At 41.3% G+C, this 24,568-nt stretch overlaps 1 protein-coding gene across 3 annotated transcripts in view; it reads left to right on the plus strand.

The window, feature by feature from the left end:
* The window catches only part of HACL1 (2-hydroxyacyl-CoA lyase 1), a 47,622-nt gene extending 37,081 nt beyond the window's left edge, over positions 1-10,541 (plus strand). Inside the window, exons 17-19 of one of the 3 annotated variants that reach the window (XR_013828594.1) lie at positions 4,211-4,280; positions 6,483-6,519; positions 8,419-8,507. Coding sequence is in view for 2 of the 3 variants with exons in the window: in XM_079923332.1 (XP_079779458.1) it covers positions 8,419-8,706 (288 nt within the window). In the remaining variant the exon portion in view is untranslated. The other 2 variants (XM_079923332.1, XM_079923333.1) reach the window with 2 other exon arrangements.
* The last annotated feature ends 14,027 nt before the right edge of the window (positions 10,542-24,568 follow it).

The raw sequence follows: 24,568 nt of genomic DNA on the forward strand, positions 1-24,568 counted from the left end.
ACATGCCGCGGAGCGGCTGGGCCCGTGAGTGATGGCCGCTGAGCCTGTGCGTCCGGAGCCTGTGCTCCGCAACGGGAGAGGCCACAACAGTGAGAGGCCCACGTACCGCAAAAAAAAAAAAAAAAGAATAAAATTCCTAGGAATAAATTTAACCAAGGAGATGAAAGATCTGTACACTGAAAACTATAAGACATTAATGAAAAAAACTGAAGAAGACACAAAGAAATGGAAACTATTCCATGCTCTCGGATTGGAAGAATTCATATTGTTAAGCTGTCCATACTACCCAAAACAATATGCAGATTCAGTGCAATCTCTTATCAGAATTTTAATGGCATTTTTCACAGAAATAGAACAAACAATCCTAAAATTTGTGTGGAACCACAAAAGACCTCAAATAGAGCAATCTTAGAAAGAACAAAGCTGGAGGCATTAAATTACTTGATTTCAAAATATATAATACAAAATTTTATTAATCAAAACAATATGGTATTGGCATTAAAACAGATATATAGATCAATAGAACAGAATAGAGACCCCAAAAATAAAGCCATGCATATATGATCAGTTAATTTATGACAAAGGAGAAAAGAATATACAGTGGGGTAAGGACAATCTCTGCATTAAATGGTGTTGAGAAAACTAGGTAGCCCCATGCAAAAGAATGAAACTGGACCACGATCTTACACTATACACAATAATTAACTTAAAATGGATGAAAGATTTGAATATAAGACCTGAAACAATAAAATTCCTAGAGGAAAACTGACAGTAAGCTCCTTGACGCTGATCTTGGAGATAATTTTTTGAATTTGACATAAAAGCTAAGGCAACAAAAGCAAAAATAAAGCGGGACTACCTCAAACTAAAAAGCTTCTGCATAGTAAAGGGAATCATCAACAAAACAAAAAGGCAACCTATTGAATGGGAGAAAATATTTGAAATCATATTGTCTGATAAGGGGTTAATATCCAAAAAATATAAAGAACTCATTTAGCTCAATAGCAAAGAACAATCCAATTAAAAACTGGGCAGAAAATATGAATTGACATTTTTCCAAAGAAGACATACAGATAGTCAACAGGTACATGAAAAGATGCTCAGCATCACTAATCATCAGGGAAATGCAAATCAAAACTACAATGAGGTATCACCTCATACATGTTAGAATGGCTGTTATCAAAAGACAAGAAATAAGTGTTGGCAAGGATGTAGAGAAAAAGAGAATCCTTGTGCCCTCTTGGTGGCAATATAAATACATGCAGCCACTATGGAAAGCAATATGGAGTTTCCTCAAAAAATTAAATGCAAAACTACCATGTTATCCAGCAGTTCCACTTCTGTGTATTTATGGGAAGAAAATTAAAACACTAACTCTAAAAGATACATGCACTTCCTTGTTTATTGCAGCATTATTTACAGTAGCCAAGATATGAAACAGTCTACAGTGGATGACTGGATAAAGAAAATGTGGTGTATATATACACAATGGATTATTATTTAGCCATAAAAAATAATGAAATCTTAGCATTACAACAACGTGGATGGGCCTTGAGGGCGTTATGCTGTATGACTTAAGTCAGACAGAGAAAGACAAGTATCATATAATCTCTCTTATGGAACCTAGAACAAACAAAAAAACCAAGCTCATAGATACAGAAAACAGATTGGTGGTTGCCAGAGTTGGGGGGTGGGGAGTGGGCAAAATGGGTGATGGGGGTCAAAATGTATAAGCTTCCAGTTATAAAGTCATTGGAGATGTAACGCACAGCATAGTGACTTTAGTTAATAATACTGTGTTGCATATTTGAAAGTTACTAAGACAATAGATATTAAAAGTTCTCATTACAAGAAAAATTTCTGTGACTATATATGGTGATGGATGTTAACTAGGTTTATTGTAATGATCATTTCTCGATGTGTACAAATATCAAATCATTATGTTGTATACCTGAAACTAATATAAGGTTGTATGTCTATTATACTTCAATTAAAATTTAGAAAGAGAGAAAGAGAGAGGCTCTGGCATAGCCTCTCAGGCTCTTTTCATAGCAGAGAGAAGAGCTACTTAAGAAGAAGCATGGTGATGGGGATGGTGAGCACAGAAAGGCTAGGCCAGAAAGGTGATGGCGTAGGTGGCATTAGCAGGGATTTATGTGGAGCAAGCAGGCAGGCTGTTTTCAGGTAGGATTAACAACTTTCAGAACCTACTCAGGACCTTTGTGGGTTTACTGATTGCCTTGAAAAAAAAAAAAAAACTATTTGTTGAAATGATTTCTGCAAGCTAGACACCCAATAGGTAGGTTTTAAAATCGCATGTCATTTTATCTGTAGCTGAGTATATGCTTTTCAATAGCTGGGATGTCAGTTTTGCAACCAGAATGCCCTCCTTCTGGCATCAGGGCATCAGAGCACTAAGGAAACTAAAGCCACAAGGGGCTTGGTAAGCACATTCAGAACACACAGACAAAATAGACTTGAGACCTGTGTTAGTCACGGAAGGGCCCTAATTGATTGTCCCTTCTCTGCTAATGCCTGTCTAAATGATCTGCTTCTAATGGTCTATTCTCTGAATTCTCTATGAATTTGGGGGCTATTGCTGGAGAATACAAGTTCTTATTTCCTCTTGTATAATTCCATGAGGATTATCCTTGTATTTTTTGCATCTACCACTTCAACATTATTTATCTTCATTCCAGTAGAATTCCCCATATATTATAGTTTCTAAACTGTTTATTTTTCATTGATTGATTGTGTGTCCATTACCATTTGTCATTTTTTTAAAAATGAAGTATAGTTGATTTTGCAATATCATGTTTTAGGTGTACAGCATAGTGATTCAATATTTTTATAGATTATACTTTTATAAAATTATTCATAAAGTTATTATAAAATATTGGCTATATGCTCTGTGCTGTGCAATATATCCTTGTAGCTTATTTATTTTATACATAGTAATTTGCGTCTCTTAATCTCATACCCGTATCTTGTCCCTCTCCCCACTGGTGACCACTAATTTGTTGTCTGTATCTGTGAGTCTGAAAAGATACATGCACCCTAGTGTTCATAGCAACGTTATTTACGATAGCCAAGATATGGAAGCAACGTAAGTGTCCATCGACAGAGGAATGGATAAAGAAGATGTGGTATAGATATACAATGGAATACTACTCAGTCATAAAAAGAAGGAAATTCCATGATCTGCAACAACACGGATGGACCTAAGGATATTATGCTTTGTGAAATAAGTCAGACAGAGAAAGAAAAACACTGTATATTATCACTTATATGTGGAATCTAAAATAAAACAAATGAATATAACAGAAGAGAAACAGACTCACAGATATAGAGAACAAACTATAAATGGTTACCATTGTCATCAATTCATGGTGTAGCTGGCTGCTTCCTGCTATAAATACAGGGAAGACCTAATCTCTGCAGTTGCCTGTGTCCAGGCCACGTGGGTAGGATGGTTTTAGTTCTGGGCAAGGCTTCCATGCACTGCTTTTTCTCCTCAAGCTCTTCTTAGACATGGGAGCTCGTGGTCCTCTTTGGGCCTCCTTCATTCCCTCTCTCTCTTTTTTTTTTTTTTATTAATTTTTTTTGGAGTATAGTTGATTTACAATGTTGTGTTAGTTTCTACTGTACAGCAAAGTGAATCAGTTATACATTTACATATATCCACTCTTTTTTAAGATTCTATTCCCATATAGGACATTACAGAGTATTGAGTAGAGTTCCCTGTGCTATACAGTAGGTTCTTATTAGTTATCTATTTTATATATAATGTTGTGTATATATGTCAATTCCAGTCTCCCAGTTTATCCCTCTCCCCCTTTTCCCCTTTGGTAACCATAAGTTTTTTTTCTACATCTGTGACTCTAATTTCTGTTTTGTAAATTCCTCTCTTCTTTTGCATGTACTTCTGGTTCTTTCAGACTCTAGTTTTTTTGTGCCCTGATTATTGTTAATGGGGGAAGATCCAGAAAGTGATGTTAGGTTGTTTTGTAGGACAAGACAGCAAGATTCATTAATGGATTTTTAGCTCCTTTTTGGGAAAAGCTCTAGACCAAAGACAAACTTCACTTTACCACCACTGTGGCTAGTGTGGTTATAATGGGACTTTTAGATTTTAGAGCAAGCAAAACAGGATATAGTTTGACACAGTTATTTCTTTTGACTGAATGTTTGTTGTCTTTTCTTTTTCTAGGATTTTCACTGGCTGACCCGCTCTAATATGTAAATAAAGATGCCAATGAGTGACTTGGCATCTCTTTCCTGTAAGATGGAATTTTATTTTCCACAGCAAAATTACTATAATGTTAAAATTGTTCTGCAAAGAAAAATAAAAAACATTTCTAAATGACATTTTATAGTGCAGGAATTGATTAAAACCATAAAAAGATACCAGTATTCTACGACAGAAATAACCATTTACAGTTGAAAGAGGGGTTTATTAAATAGCACCATAACTCGTTTATTGAATGACACATCAGTATTCTTTTAAGGAAATCCATTCTTAAAGTCACATATCTTTTAATAACATCTTCGAAGAAAAAAGCTTCAGAACTATGCAATGTAGAGGCATGTTCAGTAAGTTGGAGTACCTAGACTATCTCTCCTTCATAGTTTATCCATTGACCACTTCATACCTTAGTCTACCCAACCTTAGTCTACCCAGTATTTAATGGGGCTTGTTCTACATCTTATGAGTTGGGTTTTTGTTCTGTTTAGTTTTTCAGGAAAGAACTTACTAAGCCAAAGAAGAAGTCACACCACACCCAAACTAATAATTTCAGGGTATATTTGGATTATCAACCTTAGTTTATGTGTACCACATTGAGACCAACAGAATCAACAGCCTTAATATGTAAAGAACTCTTATAAATAAGAAAAATATTAATGCACTAGCAGAAAAATGGGGAAAGGGCATGAATGCATAATTAACAGAAAAACACAAATGATCAATAAAAGTATGAGTATGAATACAAATGAGTAGGTAAGTTAAATAGAAAAACCTTTTTTTTTTACCCCAGCCACTTAGCAAAGCACTTTTTAAATTATAATTTTCAGTGTTTGGTGAGGGTGAAGTGAGGAGAGGAGTGCTGTGCTGGGGCGGAAGATGAAATTGGTACAAATTCCATAGAGGAATTCTAGCGTTGCTTGTATTTGCAATCATAAAATGTTCATACCCCATAACTTTTGACCCAGTGGGCCTACTTCAAGAATGTATTTTGAAGAAATAATAAAACATTTGGTCAAATATTTATATATAAGAACATTCAGCATAGTTTTATTTAGGAACAACCACAATGTTTAATAATAAGACATTGGTTATGTAAATTATGATCTGTCAACATCATAAAATAAAAATTGTGTTAAAGAATGAATATTTATTAATGGAAAAATAATCACAGCTACAAAAATGGATGGGTCCAGGTCAGGATATACATCTTTACTCATACACACATACATAGAGAAAAAAGGTGGGCACAAAATAAACCAAAATTTTAATATAACTTGGTGATGGGATTTAAGTAATTTTTATTTCCCTCATGTTTTTCCTACTTTTATAAGATTTTAAAGTAAAAATAATTATGTAATTGTATTACCAGAAACAGACATTGTTTTAAGAAAATACTAGAAATGGAAAAGTATCACCTATTTTCAGGGTCATTCTTGTTTATTATCTGCAGTTTTATAGATGAGTTGGAGTATAGGACTTTATATCCAAGTTCAGCTAGTTTGACTGTACTGTACATATCAGACTTATATCCGTTGGCTAGTTAGGGGCCTGAGTGACCTCCACAATGTTGTGGACTCCAGCTTCGAGGTGGGAACCCAGGAGATACTTGCAGGGAGCTGTGGCTTTGCCTGACAGGCCCTTGAGATCAGGCCTCCTGGCAGGTCCTCTTACGTATTCTGAGATACAGACTAGAGAGCCTGGGCTGCGGAAGAGCATAGGGAATATCCAAGGAGGGCAGAGAGTGGGCGGCTTATGTAATCTCATCAGTGTCCTACTCTGCCCGTGGACACTGGCCTCTGGCAGCCAAGTGCTACATAAGATTTTGCTGAAAGGTTGAGGGCTTGGTGAACATTTGTGAGTTGAACTATATAAATCTGGATACTAGATGTAATTTGGGGAAAAGGCTCCTTCTCTAGTCATATTATCTCAAGAGAGAAAAAAAGTTGGCAGGTCAATAGACTGACCAGCAGAGGTCAGTCTGAACAAAGATCAGATTAGTCCAGGAGCACTGCCCACTGACTGCCTGCTTTATAAATGGGATCTTTCCTTAGAAGGATAAGATATTGAATAAGCCCCTCTAAAATGAATCTGTTGGTTGATAGTCAAAGTTTACTGGTAAATGTTTTGTATCCCCTAGTTTAATAAGGAACATTCTTACGGGATCCTAGTATGTTGAATACTCAAGTGCCTCATAAAAACTGAACTTTGAAAGATTATGGTTGTTTTCTTAATTTAGGAACGCTGAGAATTCAGGCTTGGAAATGACTTATCAGGTTAGTTCCTCTACTGATATTCTTTCCCAAACCTTTCATACTTCATGGGGTTGTCTAGGGGTTCAAAAAGTTATCCAGAAGCCCAGTGCCTGGTATATAGAAGGCACTCCATAAATGCCATTGTGTTTTAGGAAGATGCAACTTTAGAGAAGAGGAGAATGTTGGCTGGAATTGTGTCCTGTTTAGCAGTGTGGTTTCACTTTGCAAGTAAATGGGTCTTATTTCCCAAATAGAATGAGTCATTTCCTGGAAGACAGGGGCTGTGTGTTTTTATTTCCTTAAACAGCCACCTGCTCACTGGATAATAGCTGAATGAGAATTCATGATGTTTGGAAATAGCTCAGTGGATATTTTCTATGGTTATTTCACATATGCACTTCTGAAGTAGCTCAGCGTATTATGTCACTTGAGTATGTTTTCCTTAGGGAAAAGTTCTCAGATCTGTTACAAAGAAATAATAGGATTTCGAACACCAAAGGAAAATGAAAATAATATTGCTTCCAAAAATGTATTTATTCTTTTACTACTTTTAACTGAATTATAAGAAACATACAATATTGTGTTAGTTTCAGGTGTACAACATGGTGATTTGCTATTTTTATACATTATGAAATGGTCACCACAATAAGACCGGTTACCATCTGTCACCATACAAAGTTGTTACAATATTAGTGATTATGTTCCCTATGTGTACATTACATCCTCATGACTTATTTATTTTATAGCTGGAAGTTTTTACCTCTTAAACCTTGTCCCCTATTTCATCTATCCTTCCACCCTCCTTCCTTCTGGCAACCACCAGTTTATTCTCTGTATCTATGAGTCTGTTTTATTTTGTTTGTTCATTTGTTTTGTTTTTTAGATTCCACATGTAAGTGAAATCATACAGTATTTGTTTTTCTCTGTTTGACTTACTTAGCATACCACCCTCCAGATCTATCCATGTTGCTGCAAATGGCAAAATTTCGTTCTTTGTATGGCTGAGTAGTAGTATATTGTATATATTAACACCATATCTTCTTTATCTAGTCATCTATGAATGGACATTGAGGTTGTTTCCATACCTTGGCTATTGTAAATAATTCTGCAATGAACATAGGGGTGCATATATCTTTTTGAATTAATGTTTTTATTTTCTTTGGATAAATACCCAGAAGTGGAATTGCTGGATTGTATGGTAGTTCTATTTTTAGTTTTTTTGAGGAACCGCCATACTGTTTCCCATAGTGGCTGCACCAACTTCCTTTACTGTTTTTAAGACACTTCTCTAGGCAGTGGGGAAGCAATGCACTGCCATGAAGAAGTGGCACATGATTATTAAAGTATTGATACATGCAAACTTAGAGTGACTAGGATGGAATTTCATATGAGTGTATTAAGAAAGTTGGAAACCAGTTAAATTCCAGATGGGAATTATGATTGAGAAACTCTGGTAAAACTGACTCTGCTGACTGCTGTGGAGAGTGAAATGTATACAGATGAAGTTTGAATCATCTGGTGTTTTCTGGTTGCATTTGCTGCTGCTCATCTGAATAATGGAGTAATGTGGATAAAGGAAATTGAAGATCCTGTGAAATCCTCCCAAAGATAAGGTGCAGATTAAAGTACACCTTGGGTTCAGATCTGACAGGCAAGGCTGCCTAAGCCTCTGGTTTTCACTGGATCATCTTGGATCGTCCCTCCCCTCCAAGGCCTTTTCTTCTAGGAGAGAGGCTAGCTGGTTAGTGAACCCATGGTGAATCCAGGTTGTGTGGTTAACCCTGCAGTTAGGGAGCAGAGAGAAAAGGCACAGCTAGAAACCCCTGGATCTCCAGTTTCAAAGTTTGAAGGGAACACTTTAAATTTTGACTCAGGCCTGGAAATATCCAGAGATGGCGTCACCCATGATTTTCTTCCCAGGGGTCACTGGAGCCAGCTCTGTGGAGTGCTTCATCTACGGCTACCTGGATCGTCCTGAGGCTCATTCCCTGGTCCCAGCGTGTTCCCAGGTACTGCCTCCTCACCCCAGTGATCAGGGAGGGCTCAGGAAATCAGACCTGCTTTCCCCCTAGCCTGAGCTCTGTGTGCTCCCCGCCGTTTGCCATGTGGTATCAGCCATGTTGTCACCTCTTCCGTGAAGCTATCCTCTCTCCCAGCCCTCCTACAGCACCCTGCGTGTACCTTCGTCACTACGCACGATATTCATGATGCATCGAATTCCCATCTCCCTTCCCGCCTTGACCTAGTGCCTGTGTACCCAGATGTCACCCACCCCTCATCTTCCAGGGCCTGCATCCTCCTGCTGTTTGGCAAGCTCCTCTGTGGGCTCCCCCTTGAAGAATCGTGATATATACATCACGGACATTTTCTTGCAGGGGTGGCGGCCCCGGGGGGGTTATATCACAAAAGCCGCAGCAAACAATTCTGAGAGTGCAGCGTGGAGAGGTGAGCCACGGAGGATCAAAGCCCAGCCCTGGTGCCTGGGTTAGACAAGCCCCACCGTCCTTAGAGCCATGTAGGGGTGGGGTCTGGGCCTCGAGGCCCTGATGGAACTGGGCCAAGTCCCTCCTCCAAATGGAGGTCAAAAGTAAAGTTGAGTTACTGGAGATAAATACTTCTTTCACACTTCAGTGCTGTGCACTGATATTTACATCCACTATACTCCTAACTCCATTTCATAACTCACAGTGCCATTCTCGCCCCCTGCCCTTCGCCCACCGTCCAGCTGTGCCCTCTCCCCACCACTCTGCCTACGTCATTCTTCTTCAGAGCTTTCATGCTTATCTTCATTTGATTATTTTTCTGTATTAACTCTAGTAGCACAAAAAATCTAGTATTTTCATTGGAGTACATTTTAAAATTTAGTGTATTAATAGAAGGACTTCACATTCAGTAAGGCCAACAGATCAGGAGACGATTGCCAAGAAAAGATAGTTTCTTACTCACAGTTCTGGAGAAGAGAGGGTCCCACACCGTGCAGGGCTGCATGGGGAAAGGGTGAGGGTGGTCTCCGGGCACAGAGAAAGAGGCAACTTACAGCTGAAGTCTTTACCGTGCTTTCCTTGGAAAGAAACAGGTGAGGCAGATTAAGCTGGGTTAGGATTGGCTAGTTTGAACAATATCCATGGACTCCAGGGTGCAGGGGCTGCCCCAGGCATCTGGTACCTGACCCTGTGGTGATTAGGGCAGGGAGATAAGAGGCCTGGAACGTGAGAGCCCAATACAGAGCACTATAAAGAGGGAGGATGGGATCGTGGGCTCAGGGTTGATTTGCATATAAAAAGAGTTGTTTGTCAACAGGGGACTAGCTAACCTGGGAGGGGCAGTCCCCGGGGTCAGCAAGGCCCAGGTGTCAAAGCATCAGCATTACAGAAAATAAGATGTGGTTAATACAGAGTGACGTTAAATGGATATGTATTAAATATTGTATTAAATATGAATATTTGGATGATTGGATCTTAAACTTTTATTTCTATTCAAGAATAAGGTATCTTTGAATTTATTAAAGTATTTGTTCCTCCGTGGAGTTTTAAAATTCTCATCCTATTGGCACTACACAACTTTTGTTAAACTTGTTCGTAGACATTATTCTGTTTTGTCACTATTGTAAATAAGTTCTTATCTTCCACTATATTTATATTTGGCTATTGTTTGCATAGTTTGTATACTAATTCCGTACCTTAATGAATTCTCTCTAACCTCTTCTTCCTTTTTCTCATCTGGTGACATTGGCTCGTACTTCCAGAACAATGCTAAATGATACTGATGACCGTGGACCACTTCCTTCTAGGTGTTTTAGAATCAGGATATCGTTTATGTGCTCTCTTCCTTCACGGGGAGCAAAAGATGGCAAGAAAATCTCCCCACAAGGAGTTACTGAGGGTGCAGGGCTTGAATATCTTCCCCAAGGGACATAACAAGATGGGGAAAAAATCCAAACTGTTGTTTGTGCTTGTGGTCACCTGCGACAAAAAGTGACTTCTTGGCCGTTGAATTAGGTGCTAGTCAATTACTTGCCACTTCGACTTCCTTCCTTCATTGGCATTGAGACCAGTGACGAAGGCAAACATATTGCCTCTGTCATCTGCACCTTCAGAATCTCAGGCCAGGGTCCCCAGGTGAATCAGCAGAAGGTGACCTCCTTTGCTCCCTCTTCCACCCACGGTGATGTGTGCATGGCTGGGGCATCAGTGGGGAGAGGCATTACTTCAGTCCAGGTCCTTTGAGAAGCAGATGCAAAGATGGGATTAAACGTGAGAATTTTATTAAGGGAAACATCTGTGTGAGAGGAAATGGGAGGGGCTGGGAAGGCTGGGAGGGCCATCAGACGCGATGAAAACGGGACCCCAGGAAAGGAGGACGGGGGGAAGGTTGGGTGGGAGCACCCTGGTTGCCACGCAGTCCAAGGAAGCTTTGGCAAGGCTTCTATCCGAGATATCTCCCAGGAAAGGGCCCCCCCCCCCCCCCCCCCCGTTCACATCCTTCTGGACGCAGACATGGGAGGGGAGCCACATGGTGCCTGGGTGATGCAGGTTCAGCACAGATGCCAGAGACAGGTTTCAGGGAGCCTCCACTGGGGCTCTCTGTCAGTTCTGCTGCCGCAGGGCACTTCTGGAGGTCTCTCTACTGCTGCCGAAAGACTGTTAGAGCTGAAAAATAAGGGGGCCAAAGTGTATTCACCAAGACTTAAAATCTAAGGATCTGACCCAGGTCCATCAACAGCTCATTTTTCAGCTTTGGGCCGGGACTCTTCGGCAGAGTCTGAATTTCCACCCTGCTCTGCTTTGGTGGTTATACCACTCCGAGCCTCAGTTTCCTCATCTCTGTAATGGGGGGAGGAAATAGAACACCTAACTCAGAGTTGCCTGGAGCATGTCTGTTTACAGAAATGCTTAGCAGGAAACCTTGTACAAAAGAGTGCTTTGATCACCATTAACCCCTCTCCCTTCACACCCTCTTCTGCCTCTGGCCCCCAACCCTCATGGAGTCACAGCTAGCTTTGTCCCACTGTGATAAGAGAAGTCCCCATGTCCCTGTAGTGACTGTGTACCTTTGACAGCTTGTCTGTTCCCATTGGGAAACTGGCCACAGCCAGCTTTTAATTTGGCCACCTTCCTTCCACAGCTCAGCACAGGCCTGGGCTGTCAGTGTAAAATCAGGAAAAGGCGCATTCATTTGAGCCAAACTGAATTAGCCAGGCCAGTCTGCGGCCGGGAAGTCACGTGCTGCTTTCCCAAACCAAACAAATTATTTTTAGATTATTCACTCTTTGGCATTATCCATGCCACAGCTCTCTCCTGTTAGGGCACATCAGAGAAAATTGGCTACGGCCAAATAATGCATATTTCACAGCCATTTGTCTGCACTGGACCTCCATGTGCAAAGTGAAAAGTGGTTGAAATTGTGAAAAGTGGTTGAAATTGACCCCTAAGTTCTCAACCCTAGTGGTGAGTGCACTGCCATCACCGGGGGAGCTTCTATTTTATTTTTTTTAAGTTTTTTTTAAATTGAAGTAATTACAATGTTGTGTTACTTTCTGGTGTACAGCAAAGTGATTCAGCTATGTACATATATATATTCTTTTTCATATTCTTTTCCATTATGGTTTATTACAGGATATTGAATATAGTTCCCTGTGCTATACAGTAGGACCTTGGTTCATCTACTTTATATATAGTAGTTTGTATCTGCTAATCCCAAACTCCTAATTTATTCCTCCCCCACCTTCCCTTTTGGTAACCACAAGTTTGTTTTCTATGTCTGTGAGTCTGTTTCTGTTTTGTAAATAAATTCATTTGTATCATATTTTAGATTCCACATATAAGTGATATCATCTGATATTTGTCTTTCTCTTTCTGACTTACTTCACTTAGTATGATAATCTCTAGGTCCATCCATGTTACTGTAGATGGCATTATTCATTCTTTTTTATAGCTGAATAGTATTCCATTGTGTATGTGTGTGTGTGTATACGTCTTCTTTATCTATTCATCTGTCGATGGACATTTAGGTTGCTTCCATGTCTTGGCTATTGTAAATAGTGCTGCTATGAACATAGGGGTGCATGTATCTTTTGGAATTAGAGTTTTCTCTAGATATATGCCCAGGAGTAGGATTGCTGGATCGCATGGCAACACTAGTTTTAGTTTTTTGGGGAACCTCCATACTGTTCTCCATAGTGGCTGCACCAATTTACAATTCCCACCAACAGTGTAGGAGGGTTCTCTTTTCTCCACACCCTCTCCAGCATGTATTATTTGTAGACTTTTTAATGATAGCCATTCCGACCAGTGTGAGGGGATATCTTGTTGTTTTGACTTGTATTTCTATAGTTATTAACGATGTTGAGCATCTTTTCATGTGCCTGTTGGCCATCTGACCCCCAACCCTCTGCCTCTGGCCCCCAACCCTCATGGAGTCACAGAGCTAGCTTTGTCCCACTGTGATAAGAGAAGTCCCCATGTCCCTATAGTGACTGTGTGCCTAAAAAGACATTGGAGAAATGTCTATTTAGGTCTTCTGCTTAATTTTTGATTGGGTTGTTTGGTTTTCTGATAATTAAGCTGTATGAGCTGTTTGTGTATTTTGGAAATTCAGCCCTTGTCAGTCACATCATTTGCAACTACTTTCTCCCAGTCCGTAGGTTGTCTTTTCATTTTGTTTATGGTTTCCTTTGCTGTGCGAAATCTTATAAAGTTTGATTAGGTTCCATTTGTTTATTTTTGCTTTTACTTCTATTGCCTTGGGAGACTGGCCTAAGAAAACATTTGTACAACTTCTATCAGAGAACATTTTGCCTATGTTCTCTTCTAGGAGTTTTATGGTGTCATGTCTTATATTTAAGTCTTTAAGCCATTTTGAGTTTATTTTTTGTGTATGGTGTGAGGGTGTGTTCTAACTTCATTGATTTACATGAGGCTGTCCAGCTTTCTTAACACCACTTGCTGAAGAGACTGTCTTTTTTCCATTGTATATTCCTGCCTCCTTTGTCAAAGATTCATTGACTGTAGGTGTGTGGGTCTATTTCTGGGCTCTTGATTCTGTACCATTGATCTATGTTTTTGATCTATGTTTTGATCTCTGTTTTTGTGCCAATACCACACTGTTTGGATTACTGTAGCTTTGTAGTATTGTCTGAAGTCTGGGAGGGTTATGCCTCCAGCTTTGTTCTTTTTCCTCAGGATTGCTTTGGCAATTCTGGGCCTTTTATAGTTCCATATAAATTTTAGGATTATTTGTTCTAGTTCTGTGAAACATGTTATGGGTAATTTGATAGGGATTGCATTAAATCTGTAGATTGCTTTGCGTAGTATGGCCATCTTAACAATGTTAATTTTTCCAATTCAAGAGCATGGGATATCTTTCCATTTCTTTGAATAATCTTCAGTTTCCTTTATCAATGTTTTATAGTTCCTAGCATATAAGTCTTTCACTTCCTTTATTTATTTATATATTTTTTGATGTGATTTTAAAAGGGATCATTTCTTACTTTACCTGGGGAGCTTTTAAAGATCCTGGTTCTCAGGCCACACCCCAGCCCAATTACATCAGAATCTCTAGGGTGGGACCCAGGCATCAGTGTCTTTTAAAGCTCCCCTGGTGATACCAGTGTGCAGACCAGTTTGAGAACCAGTAAAAGACAATTTCAAAGCTTCCTTCCATCTCTAATTCCAGTGACAGTGATCTTGAAGAGGGTACAGCCTACTTCTAATTTAATTCATAAAATAGGAATTGTGTGAGTGAATATTCCAGCAATTTTGTAATTTTATATTCTTCTTAAATTCCCTGCTCTCAATCATGTTCCTCTTTGGCATCTTTTTCAGTCAGTGTTTAGACTCATAATTAATACCTTTTCCCTGCATAAATATTTATTTACTTCATGCATCTGTCATAATTCCTTGTGTTCACTTGTACAGCCTGTTTGCGGCAGGTATACATTTCACAGAACTAGTTAACTTTTCTTTGTTACTCTAATAGAAATTAGCTCCTGAGCTCCAGTTCTGCTCGCTGTCTTACGTGTATAGCTCAGTGAATTGTTATGTAGGTGTGCGTCCATGTAAGCCCTGCCCAGATTGAGATATTTAACACTTCCCTCCGGCAATCCAGAGGGCTCCCTCCTGCCCTTTCCACCCAACCCTACATCCCCCAGAGGTAACTGTGCTCTAACTTCTATCACCAGAGGGTCAGAGGTAACTGTGCTCTAACTTCTTTCACCAGAGGGTAACACTCAAGTCTCCTTTGACTAAGTGCTTCCTCTAATTGAGGTTCACGCCTCTCCCCGGGCTTCTTCTTCCCTGAGGGTGATCTAGGTCTCCCATCAGAGGAGAGGTCTGCTTCAGGCATGGCTGTTCAGTAATCTATTTATGTATCACAGACCATCCCCAAATGTAGTGGGTAAACACAAGACGTTCTCTCTCACAGTTTGGTGGGTTGATGGGGCTCAGCCCATTCTTCTCATCTCACCTGAGATCTCGAGCAGCTGCGGTCTGACAGCAGCTGCACCTGGGTCCCAGAGGCCCCGCTGAGCTGGAAGGTCTGGGTTGCCTTCTCTTTCTGAGAAAGTAAAAATTAGCTCTGGCTAAGAATGTAAAAATCTGCTCAGCCTTTCATTCGGCTGGAGTATGAGACATGGATTGAATGATATGCAGAATTGACAGAATATATTCCATCCAGGGACTCACTGCAAGGGGAAAGGCCTAACAACCATCTTTGTTATTCCTGAGTAACTTTGTTTTCTAAAATCATAGACTATCAGAAACTTTCATCAGTAAGAATGACACGCCCCGATTTTGCCCAGAGGAGCCAAGTCACTTGGACACAGAGAAAAAGCCTTGGTTTGTTTCTGGGCAAACCTCAGATGCACCTCCTCAGGTGCAGAGTTTCTGGACACGGCATTTTCCGTCTATCATAACCCTTTAGTGTCTGAGGAAACATGACCCTGGCGTCCATCTCACAGTCCTGAGCAGATGTGGAATCCTTTACACGGAGCCTGCTTTGCTTTGAGCCTATCAAAACTTTGATTCAGTATCATAATCGCCGAATTGTATACTCTAAAATGGTGAATTTTATGGTATGTGAATTTTGGGCCTGTGGAATACGGCATCTCAGTTTTAAAAATGATAGACAAGCCCTTGGCATGGAAAATTGTTGGCTCTTAATGCCACTTTACACTGAGTTTCTTTGATGACCTCAGTTTAGTAAACTGGTTTTTCAATTAAAAACAAACAAAAATCTCAGCTTCATTTGTATTCCGCTAAACCCCACCCTTCCTCCAAACCTTATGCTAACTCTGCTTTACTTTTGTTGGTGAGATGCCCCATGGTTCCTCTGGGGTGTGGTCTGTCTCTGCAGTGGCTCAATACACCTGGCTTTGTCAGGCCAATTTGTACCTGACAGTCGTAAGCTGTCAGGAGGACAACCCTGGTGCCTTGGCACTCCTCCACATGGCCTCTCTCCACCAGTGGTGTCTTCCCCTCTAGGGCCTCTCCACGGGCTGCTCTCTCCAGCAGGGGACCTGGGCTTCTCACACGGTGGCTGACTTCCACAAAAACTAGAGTAAACCTGCCAGGCTTTCTTAAGACTTAGGCCTGGAGCTGTTACAGCATTTCTTCTGCTGCACTCTGTCGGTTACAGGGAGTAACAGGCCAACCCAGATTCAGCGTGGGAGGGGACGGCACAGGTGTGGTTCATTGGGGGCCATCTTCAGAGGCCAGCTGCCACCACTGTCCTCTCTTCTCATGGCGTTCCATCATTAGGCTTCATCTGCCTTGTGTTTCAGCCTCAGGCCCTGCTAATCTGCAGATAGCATCCACTCTCTACAGACAGCCAGAGCTCTTCCAGTTTGCCCTCTGCTCAGTCCCTTCGTCTTCCCTCCGGGACCATGGGGAGTTTCTGGCCGCATTCCCCACACTGTGCTGAGATGCCCGGGTCTCTGCAGGCCTCTCTCAGGCCCAGCTGCCTGGGCTTCTCCCTCAGACCTTGTAATGCTACCACCAGGTGCCATGCTGGATGTGGCTTCTCGTCGGGGTCCACACTCTGGGGGTTCAGGCCGCTTGTGCTGGGGATTCCCCAGACCTGGCAGACTTACCCATCCTCTGAGGTAGTGAATGCCACTGACTGAAGGAATGGGAGGCTTTGGGAAAACAAGAAAAAAATGCGCAAGAGAAAATAGATAAAATCTAAGTATTTAGTATAACTTTTCTAGGAAATCTGCACAGTGAGGGCTGTTCTGTTTTAGGCAGCTATTAATAGGGTTTTTTTTTCTTTTTAATTCAATTTTTTTTTTTTTTGGCTGCAACCTGCAGCTTGTGGGATCTTAGTTTCCCAACCAGGGATCGAACCTGGGCCCCTTGCAGTGGAAGCTCTGAGTCCTAACCACTGGACCGCCAGGGGATTCCCAGGCGGCATTAATATTGATTATCGGTATTGTTTTGATCTGAATTTGAGGTAATGGTAATCAAGTTTACATAACTCTTAAGAACTTTCATACATATAATTTATTTCATCTTCACAGCAATCTTTTGAAAGGAGGGATTATTATTATTCCCATATTACAGATTATCTGTAATTCCCATATTACGGATAAGGAAACAGACTCGGGGAAATCAAGGGACTTTTCCAAGGTCACATATTGTATGGTTTTATCTTGAAGGGACAATTTTAAAAGAAAAAAGATTTGGAAGAGAACCAATGGGCCTGTGAATTTAAATGAGAATGTTTTGATTTTTCCATTTTGATTATCTTGCAAAATACTGGGCTTTTAGGGGGGGAAAACCTCAGGATTCCTAAAGACAATAATGGCAAAGTATGGAGAACAGTTGTGATAAAGTGAGAAAGAAATAGATCACACAGTACCATTCACTTCGCTAACCCTGCGTGTGGAAAACGTGAGCCTTTGGATTCCTCATCTGAGAAAAGATACGAGACGCAGCTCGAGCCCTGGACCCGCTAATGGGGCCGCCAGGCTGACTTTGGGCTGAGGTTTGAGGGTTCAGGGCCCTGAGCGACAGGCACCTGAGGATAAATCCAGCTCCTCAGCGATAATCTGCGTGGCCGCGTGTTTGAGTGTGTGCAGCCGAGGCTGCTCCACAAATTCCTGTATAAAGGAACTCACCAGAACAGGACATGGCGTTCATGAGACCTGCAGACGTGGGGGAGGAAGTGCTCCTCAAAGACCTTGGCTTTGGGGCCTTAACTTGGAAAATTGCCTCCCAGTAGGTCTTTTAATACATAGTGATCCTGCCTCTAAGTCATTATGTAATAAACGCTTTACATTCATTATTCTTTAAAAGCTGGACTCCATTTTAAATAAAAATAGACTGGAGACAAGAGAGGTCACTGACAGAAAAATCGTATATATTGGTATGGCCTTATTTTCCTTTTTCTCTAAATGTGTTTATAATTGCACACCAGGACAAACAAGTTTGAGCTCTTTGAATAGAAACCATTTAAGCTTTCTTTGACAGTGTGACTCAACTTGGGCGAATAGGGTTGAGAACGATCCACAGAAAAGTAAAACAAATTGGCTACTTATGGAGCCACCTACTAATGGAAATGGAAATGCTTTTAGCACAAGTTCTTTCCAGGAATCTCCCAGACTGACTGAAATAGGGCAGGAATAAAAATGGAAAATTGGGCTTCCCTGGTGGCGCAGTGGTTGAGAGTCTGCCTGCCAATGCAGGGGACACGGGTTCGTGCCCCGGTCCGGGAAGATCCCACATGCCGCGGAGCGGCTGGGCCCGTGAGCCATGGCCGCTGAGCCTGCACGTCCGGAGCCTGTGCTCCGCAACGGGAGAGGCCACAACAGTGAGAGGCCCGCGTACCGCAAAAAAAAAAAAAAAAAGGAAAATTACTTCAGAACGTCATTTGAATATTGGATGCTACCACTTATCAGTTGCCTTGAGTTTGTGAAGTTCCTAATTCAAGAGCTGTTCACTTTTTTTTTTTTTTTTTTTTTTTTTTGCGTTACGCGGGCCTCTCACTGCTGTGACCTCTCCTGTTGTGGAGCACAGGCTCCAGACGCACCGGCTCAGCGGCCATGGCTCACGGGCCCAGCCGCTCCGCGGCATGTGGGATCCTCCCAGACCGGGGCACGAACCCACGTCCCCTGCATCGGCAGGCGGACTCTCAACCACTGCGCCACCAGGGAAGCCCAAGAGCTGTTCACTTTTATAAAGACAATTGAAACTGATATATAAGGCGGGGGTGGGGGGATGGTAAAAGAAATTTGGAGCATGTAAGAAAGGCCAAAAAGAAGTAATGATATATATTTTAAATTGACCTCAGTTCAAAATATGTTTTTGAATTTGCAAACCACAGGCCTCTTCCAGAGTGCCTCAATTCTGAGAATCTGTACGCCGATGAACTGAAATATAGTTACAAACGGAAATCTTAAAATACGGTTATGTATGCTTTTAAGGTGGATGTGATGTTTAAAGGGAGGGCAGGAACGTAGGGAGAAGATAAGAGACCAGAAGAAGACTGTCACAAAGTAGAATTTTCCAAGGAAGTTGTAAGTTTATCCAAATTTCCCTGCAGAAAACGGTCATCTGAGTAAGTGTACCCTAATAATTCAGTCACTGAAGATACACTTATTTTGCTAACTTTTAGACCAGTGGTTCTCAAAGTGTGGTCCATGGACCAGCAGCAGCACCTGGAAACATAAGAACTACAAATCCCCACCCAACTTCCAAGACTTCTGAGTCTTGGAAACTCAGAAATCTGTGTTTTAACAAGTCCTCTGGGTGATCTGACGCACGCTCAAGTTAGACCTGTTTACCCCAGATTCATAAGTTTTTAGTTCCAGGCATCCAAGCGAGGAAACTTGGCCCATTTTTCTGCTATTCAGGTGTGCCTCATTTCCAAAACACAGGGTGTCAGGAGGGGGAAGACGGGTGTGAATTGGTTCTGGGCGACAATGTCACATAGTTGGGGAAAGAGTGCTAAGCCCAAGAGAAGGACCAGCTGTGTGCCCCCTGCAGATTCAGGGCGGAGAGCTGGCGAGGATGCACAAGGAACCCAGAAGCCTTCTGAGAAGGAAAGAGCAGGTTGGAAAGCACAGGCTCGACTCAAGAAGAGCAGATAGTGGGGGAATGGCCACAGTTTTTTTGGTGCTCTGCCTTCAAGAGGTGGAGCTTAACTCTCCTTCCTTTGACTGTGGCCTGGACTCAGTGACTTGCTTCCAGTGACAGTGTGTCACTTCCAGGACTAGGTCACAAAAGGCTGTGGCCTTTTCCTTTTTCTCACTCTTGTATCACTCGTTCTTGGGGAAGCCTGCTGAGGTGTCACGAAGACAGTCACAAAGCCTTGTGAAAAAGTCTGTGTGGCCAGGAACTGAGGTCTCTGAAGAGCTTCCAGCCCCAGCCAGGCCTTCAGATGACTGCAGAGACTGGGCCCCCTGCACCGCCCCGCCCTGCCCCACAGTGTGACTCAGATGGCCCTGGCTTCCGCCCTTTACCCCTCCCATCACCCACACTTGTACTCGAGCCCTCAGAATAGGAGGACCTTAAATCACTGGGGTCTCTGTGTGTTTCCCCCTCTTTCGACTACAGTCCACCCCTGCAGGGGCAGAGGGAGGAGCGGTGGGAATAGATACACGCGTGAGCATGACAGGGGACCTCTCCCTGTTGCCTGGCACTACGGCACCAAAAATGCCTGTACTCAGAGCTGGAAGGGCAGTGGTGAGCAGGAACACATCTCCAGCCCCGTGTGAGGATGCATCAGGATTAACAGGTTAGGGCCATCTGAATATAGACTTGAACAGGCGGGGGCGGTGGTGTGAGAACACTTAAGATCTACTCCCCTAGCAAATTTCAAAAAGTATACAATATAGTATTGATAATATTAGTCACCATGCTGTACATTAGGTCTTCGGAACTTATTCATCCTGCATAATGCTGCAGCTTTGTTCCCTTTGACCAACATCTCCCCATTTACCCCACCCACACCCCCTGGAAACCACCATTCTACTCCTTGCTTCTATGAATTTTGACTTTTTTAGGTTCCATATATAAGTGAGGTCCTGTAGTATTTGTCTTTCTGTGCCTGGCTTCTTTTATTTCACTTAGCGTAATGTCCTCCAGGTTCATCTGTTGCTGTGATCTGAATGTTTTTGTTTTCCACAATGGCTGTACATTACATTCTCACCAACAGAGCACAGGGGTTTTTTCTCGTCAGCACTTCATCTTTTATTATTTTGATAATAGCCATTCTGACAGGTGTGGTGTGATATCTCATTGTGGTTTGATTTGCATTTCCCTGATGATTAGTGATGTTGAACACTTTTTCATATACCTGTTGACCATTTGGGTGTCTTTGGAAAAATATCTACTCAGGTTCTTGCCCTTTTTAAAATCAGGTTATTTGTATTCTTGCTTGAGTTGTTTGAGTTCCCTATATATTTTGGATATTAATCCCTTATCAGATGTATGGTTGGCAGATATTTTCCCCATCCCATAGGTTGTTCCTTCACTGTTTCTTGTTTCCTTTGCTATACAGAAGCTTTTTAGTTTAATACAACCTCATTTGACTATCTTTTTTTCATTGCCTGTGCTTTTTGCGGTCTTATCTAATAAAGGATTGCACGCACCAATGTCAAGAAGCCTTTCCCCTATGTTTTCTTCCAGTATTTTAATAGTTTCAGATCATGTGTTTTAGACTTTAATCCATTTGAGTTGATTTTTGTATATGGTGTGAGATAAGGATCCAATTTTATTCTTCTGCTTGTGGCTATCAAGTTTTCCCAACACCATTTATGGAAGAGACTGTCCTTTCTCCATTGTGTGTTGTTGCACTTTTTTGAAATCAATAGACCATAAATGTGTGGATTTTATTTCTGGGCTCTCTGTTCTCTTTTATTTGTCTACATGTCTGTTTTTATGCTAGTCTCATACTATTTTGATTAATATAGCTTTGTAATATATTTTGAAATCAGGTAATGTAATACCTCCAGCTTTGTTCTTCCTGTTCAAGATGACTTTGGTTATCAGGGTCTTTTGTGGTTCCATATAAATTTTAGGATTGTTTTTTCTACTTCTCTTAAAACTGCCATTGGAATCTTGATAGGGATTGCACTGAATCTTTAGATGGCCTTGGGTAGCATGGAAATTTTAACAATATTAATTCTTCCAATCAATGAACACAGGATATATTTCCATTTATATGTGTCTTCTTCAATTTCTTTCATCAGTGTTTTATAGTTTTCAGTGTACAGATCTCTCATTTCCTTGGTTAAATTTATTCCTAAGTATTTTATTTTATTTTATGCAATTGAAAATGTAATTGTTTTCTTAATTTCTTTTTCAGATATTTCATTGTTAATTCTAAAAAGACAACTGATTTTTCTATGTTGATTTTACATCCTGCAACTTTACTGAACGTGTTTATTAGTTTCAATAGCTTGTGTAGTCTTTAAGGTGTTCTCTATGTAATATCATGTAATCTGCAAACAGAGACAATTTTATTTCTTCTTTTCCAATTTAAATGCCTTCTATTACTTTTTCTTGCCTAATTGCTCTGGCTACGACTTCTAGTGGTATATAGAATAGAAATGATGACAGTGGGCACTCTTTTCTTTTTCCTGATAGTAGAGGGAAAACTTTCAGCTTTTCACCATTTAGTATGACATTAACTGTCGGCTTGTCATATATGGTCTTTATTTTAACACGCTTTTTAAAAAGTGCTTTGTAAGAGGTTTTCTGTGGAAAATTGGTAAAATCAAGTGAGATATAATGTTTTATTCAAAGGGGAAAACTCAATTAAGAGAATGCTTTAAATTGACTCTTGTGTTGCGGGAAAAGTTGAAAGATCTGAATCTTTGGTACTTTGAGGGGTATTAAGGGACATAAGACAACAAAGATACAAGAAATAACAAGTACTACTAACCAGGTTTTTAAAAATTTTTTTTAATATTTATTTATTTATTTATTTGGTCGTACTAGGTCTAGGTTGCAGCAGGTGGGCTCCTTAGTTGAAGCTCATGGGCTCCTTAGTTGCGGCTCACCAGCTCCTTAGTTGTAGCACGCAGACTCCTTAGTTTTGGCATGCGAACTCTTGGTTGGGGCATGCATATGGGATCTAGTTCCCTGACCAGGGATCGAACCTGGGCCCCCTGCATTGGAAGTGTGGAGTCTTAGCCATTGCACCACCAGGGAAGCCCCTAACAAGTTTATTGAAAGATTTAAGTTCTTTTTTTTTTTTTTAATATTTATTTATGTTTTTGGCTGTGCCAGGTCTTAGCTGCGGCATATGCGATCTTAGTTGTGGCATGCGGGATCTAGTTCCCTGACCAGGGATTGAACCCAGGCCCCCTGCATTGGGAGTGCAGAGTCTTAACCACTGGACCACCAAGGAAGTCCCAGAAAGCTTTAGGTTCTTAAACAAGCTCTATCACATCCCCCTTTCACAGATCCCAGGCAATAGTTCAAACAGGAATCATAGCTTTTGCCGTCAGTTTCAGGTATAAACCAACTCTCATTTTCAGGCTTTAGAAAGTCCAGCTCAATCTATACCAAAACTTCAACCTCTCATCCAGTTCAAATGCCAAGGGGTGTTAGGTGCCCACACCTAAAGAGAGTTACTGATGCTCTCTTATATGCTTGACACCTGATCTGTTTCCTGTGCCCTGCACCATCACAGTGGTTGGAAAACGTCCTAATGCATCTGCTCTGTAACAGCCTTCTTTCTTCATGGGGTAGTACAGGACTAAAAGAAGCCATGAGCAGTCCTCTCCTCCCACCCCACCAGGTCCATAAGCAACATGTCTTGTATATACAAGAGTCTAAACATTCCCACATATAGGCTGAGAGGGAAACCAGCATTCCTTAAGCACCCGCTGTGTGCCAGGCACTTGCCACATGGTAATTCCTTTCATTCTCGCAAAACCCCAGAGCCCAGTTTGCAAATGAGGAAGCACAAGCTCAGAGAGGCTTAGCAACTTGCCTATGATCACACAACCAGGAAATGGACTTGAATCCAGTTCTTCTGAATTGTATCCACTCCCAAATTTGTATCCTGTAGCTATAACCCCCAGTACTTCAAACTGTGACTGTATTTGGAGATAGGGCCTTATGGCTGGGCCCTAATTCAATCTGACTGCTATCCTTATAAGGAGAGGATATTTGGACACATAGACAACAGGGATGTCCATGCACAGAGGAAAGGCCATGTGAGGATGCAGCTGGAAGGTGGCCATCTACAAGCCAAGGAGAGAAGCCTCAGAGGAAACCAAACCTGCAGACACCTTGATCTTGGACTTCTAGCCTCCAGAACTGTGAGAAAATACGTTTGTTGTTTAAACCACCTAATCTGTGGTCTTTTGGTTATGGCCACCCTAGCAGATGAATATACTGGACTAATGCATTTTCCAGACAGCATGTGCAGAATCACAGACTGTAATTGAGGATATGTCAGCATCTGTTCCTCTGAAGACTATTTTTCAGGAGTTGTTGACATGGCATTGAGGCATGGAAGCCAGAGCTGGACAGAGCTAGTTGTTTTGTTCCCAGCTAGGTGTAGGCCTGATGTGGGAGGTGTCTGGCACATGGTGGAGAGAGCCTGGGGGAGGTGGGGGGAGAATGCATTCGCCCAGCCCTCACCTTACACAGGGAGCTCTGGAACCTAACATTTATAGGCCAGACTGTGTGAAAGTGCCTTACACATGTCATTTCATTTACAGCTAAGGCCTCTACAGCTGCAAACTTGCATTTCCCTTGGCAAGAGGCAAGTCTGTTCTGAGACTTTGCAAGGGGAATCTTGACCCAGGCTGAATTACTCTTAGGGATTTTGGATATCTTGCAATGTAGTTTACCATTTTGCATATACCATGGAAATCCATTCATTAGTTCATTTAATGTTTATTGAACGTCTACTGTGTGTCAGATTTGACACTTGGGCGGATAAAGAGAAGAACCAGTCATGGGCCTTGTGTTCAAGGAATTAATAATCTACTCAGAGAAATAAGACATGTATCAAAATAACTATATTGCAAGGTTGAAAGCACAGAGTAGAACTCCCTTTATATTAGCACATATACATACACACGAACATAAGTATTCTTCTTTTTGAATAGTTT

The sequence above is a fragment of the Stenella coeruleoalba genome (genome assembly GCF_951394435.1).
Source record: "Stenella coeruleoalba genome assembly, chromosome: 5".
Taxonomy (NCBI): Eukaryota; Metazoa; Chordata; class Mammalia; order Artiodactyla; family Delphinidae; genus Stenella; species Stenella coeruleoalba.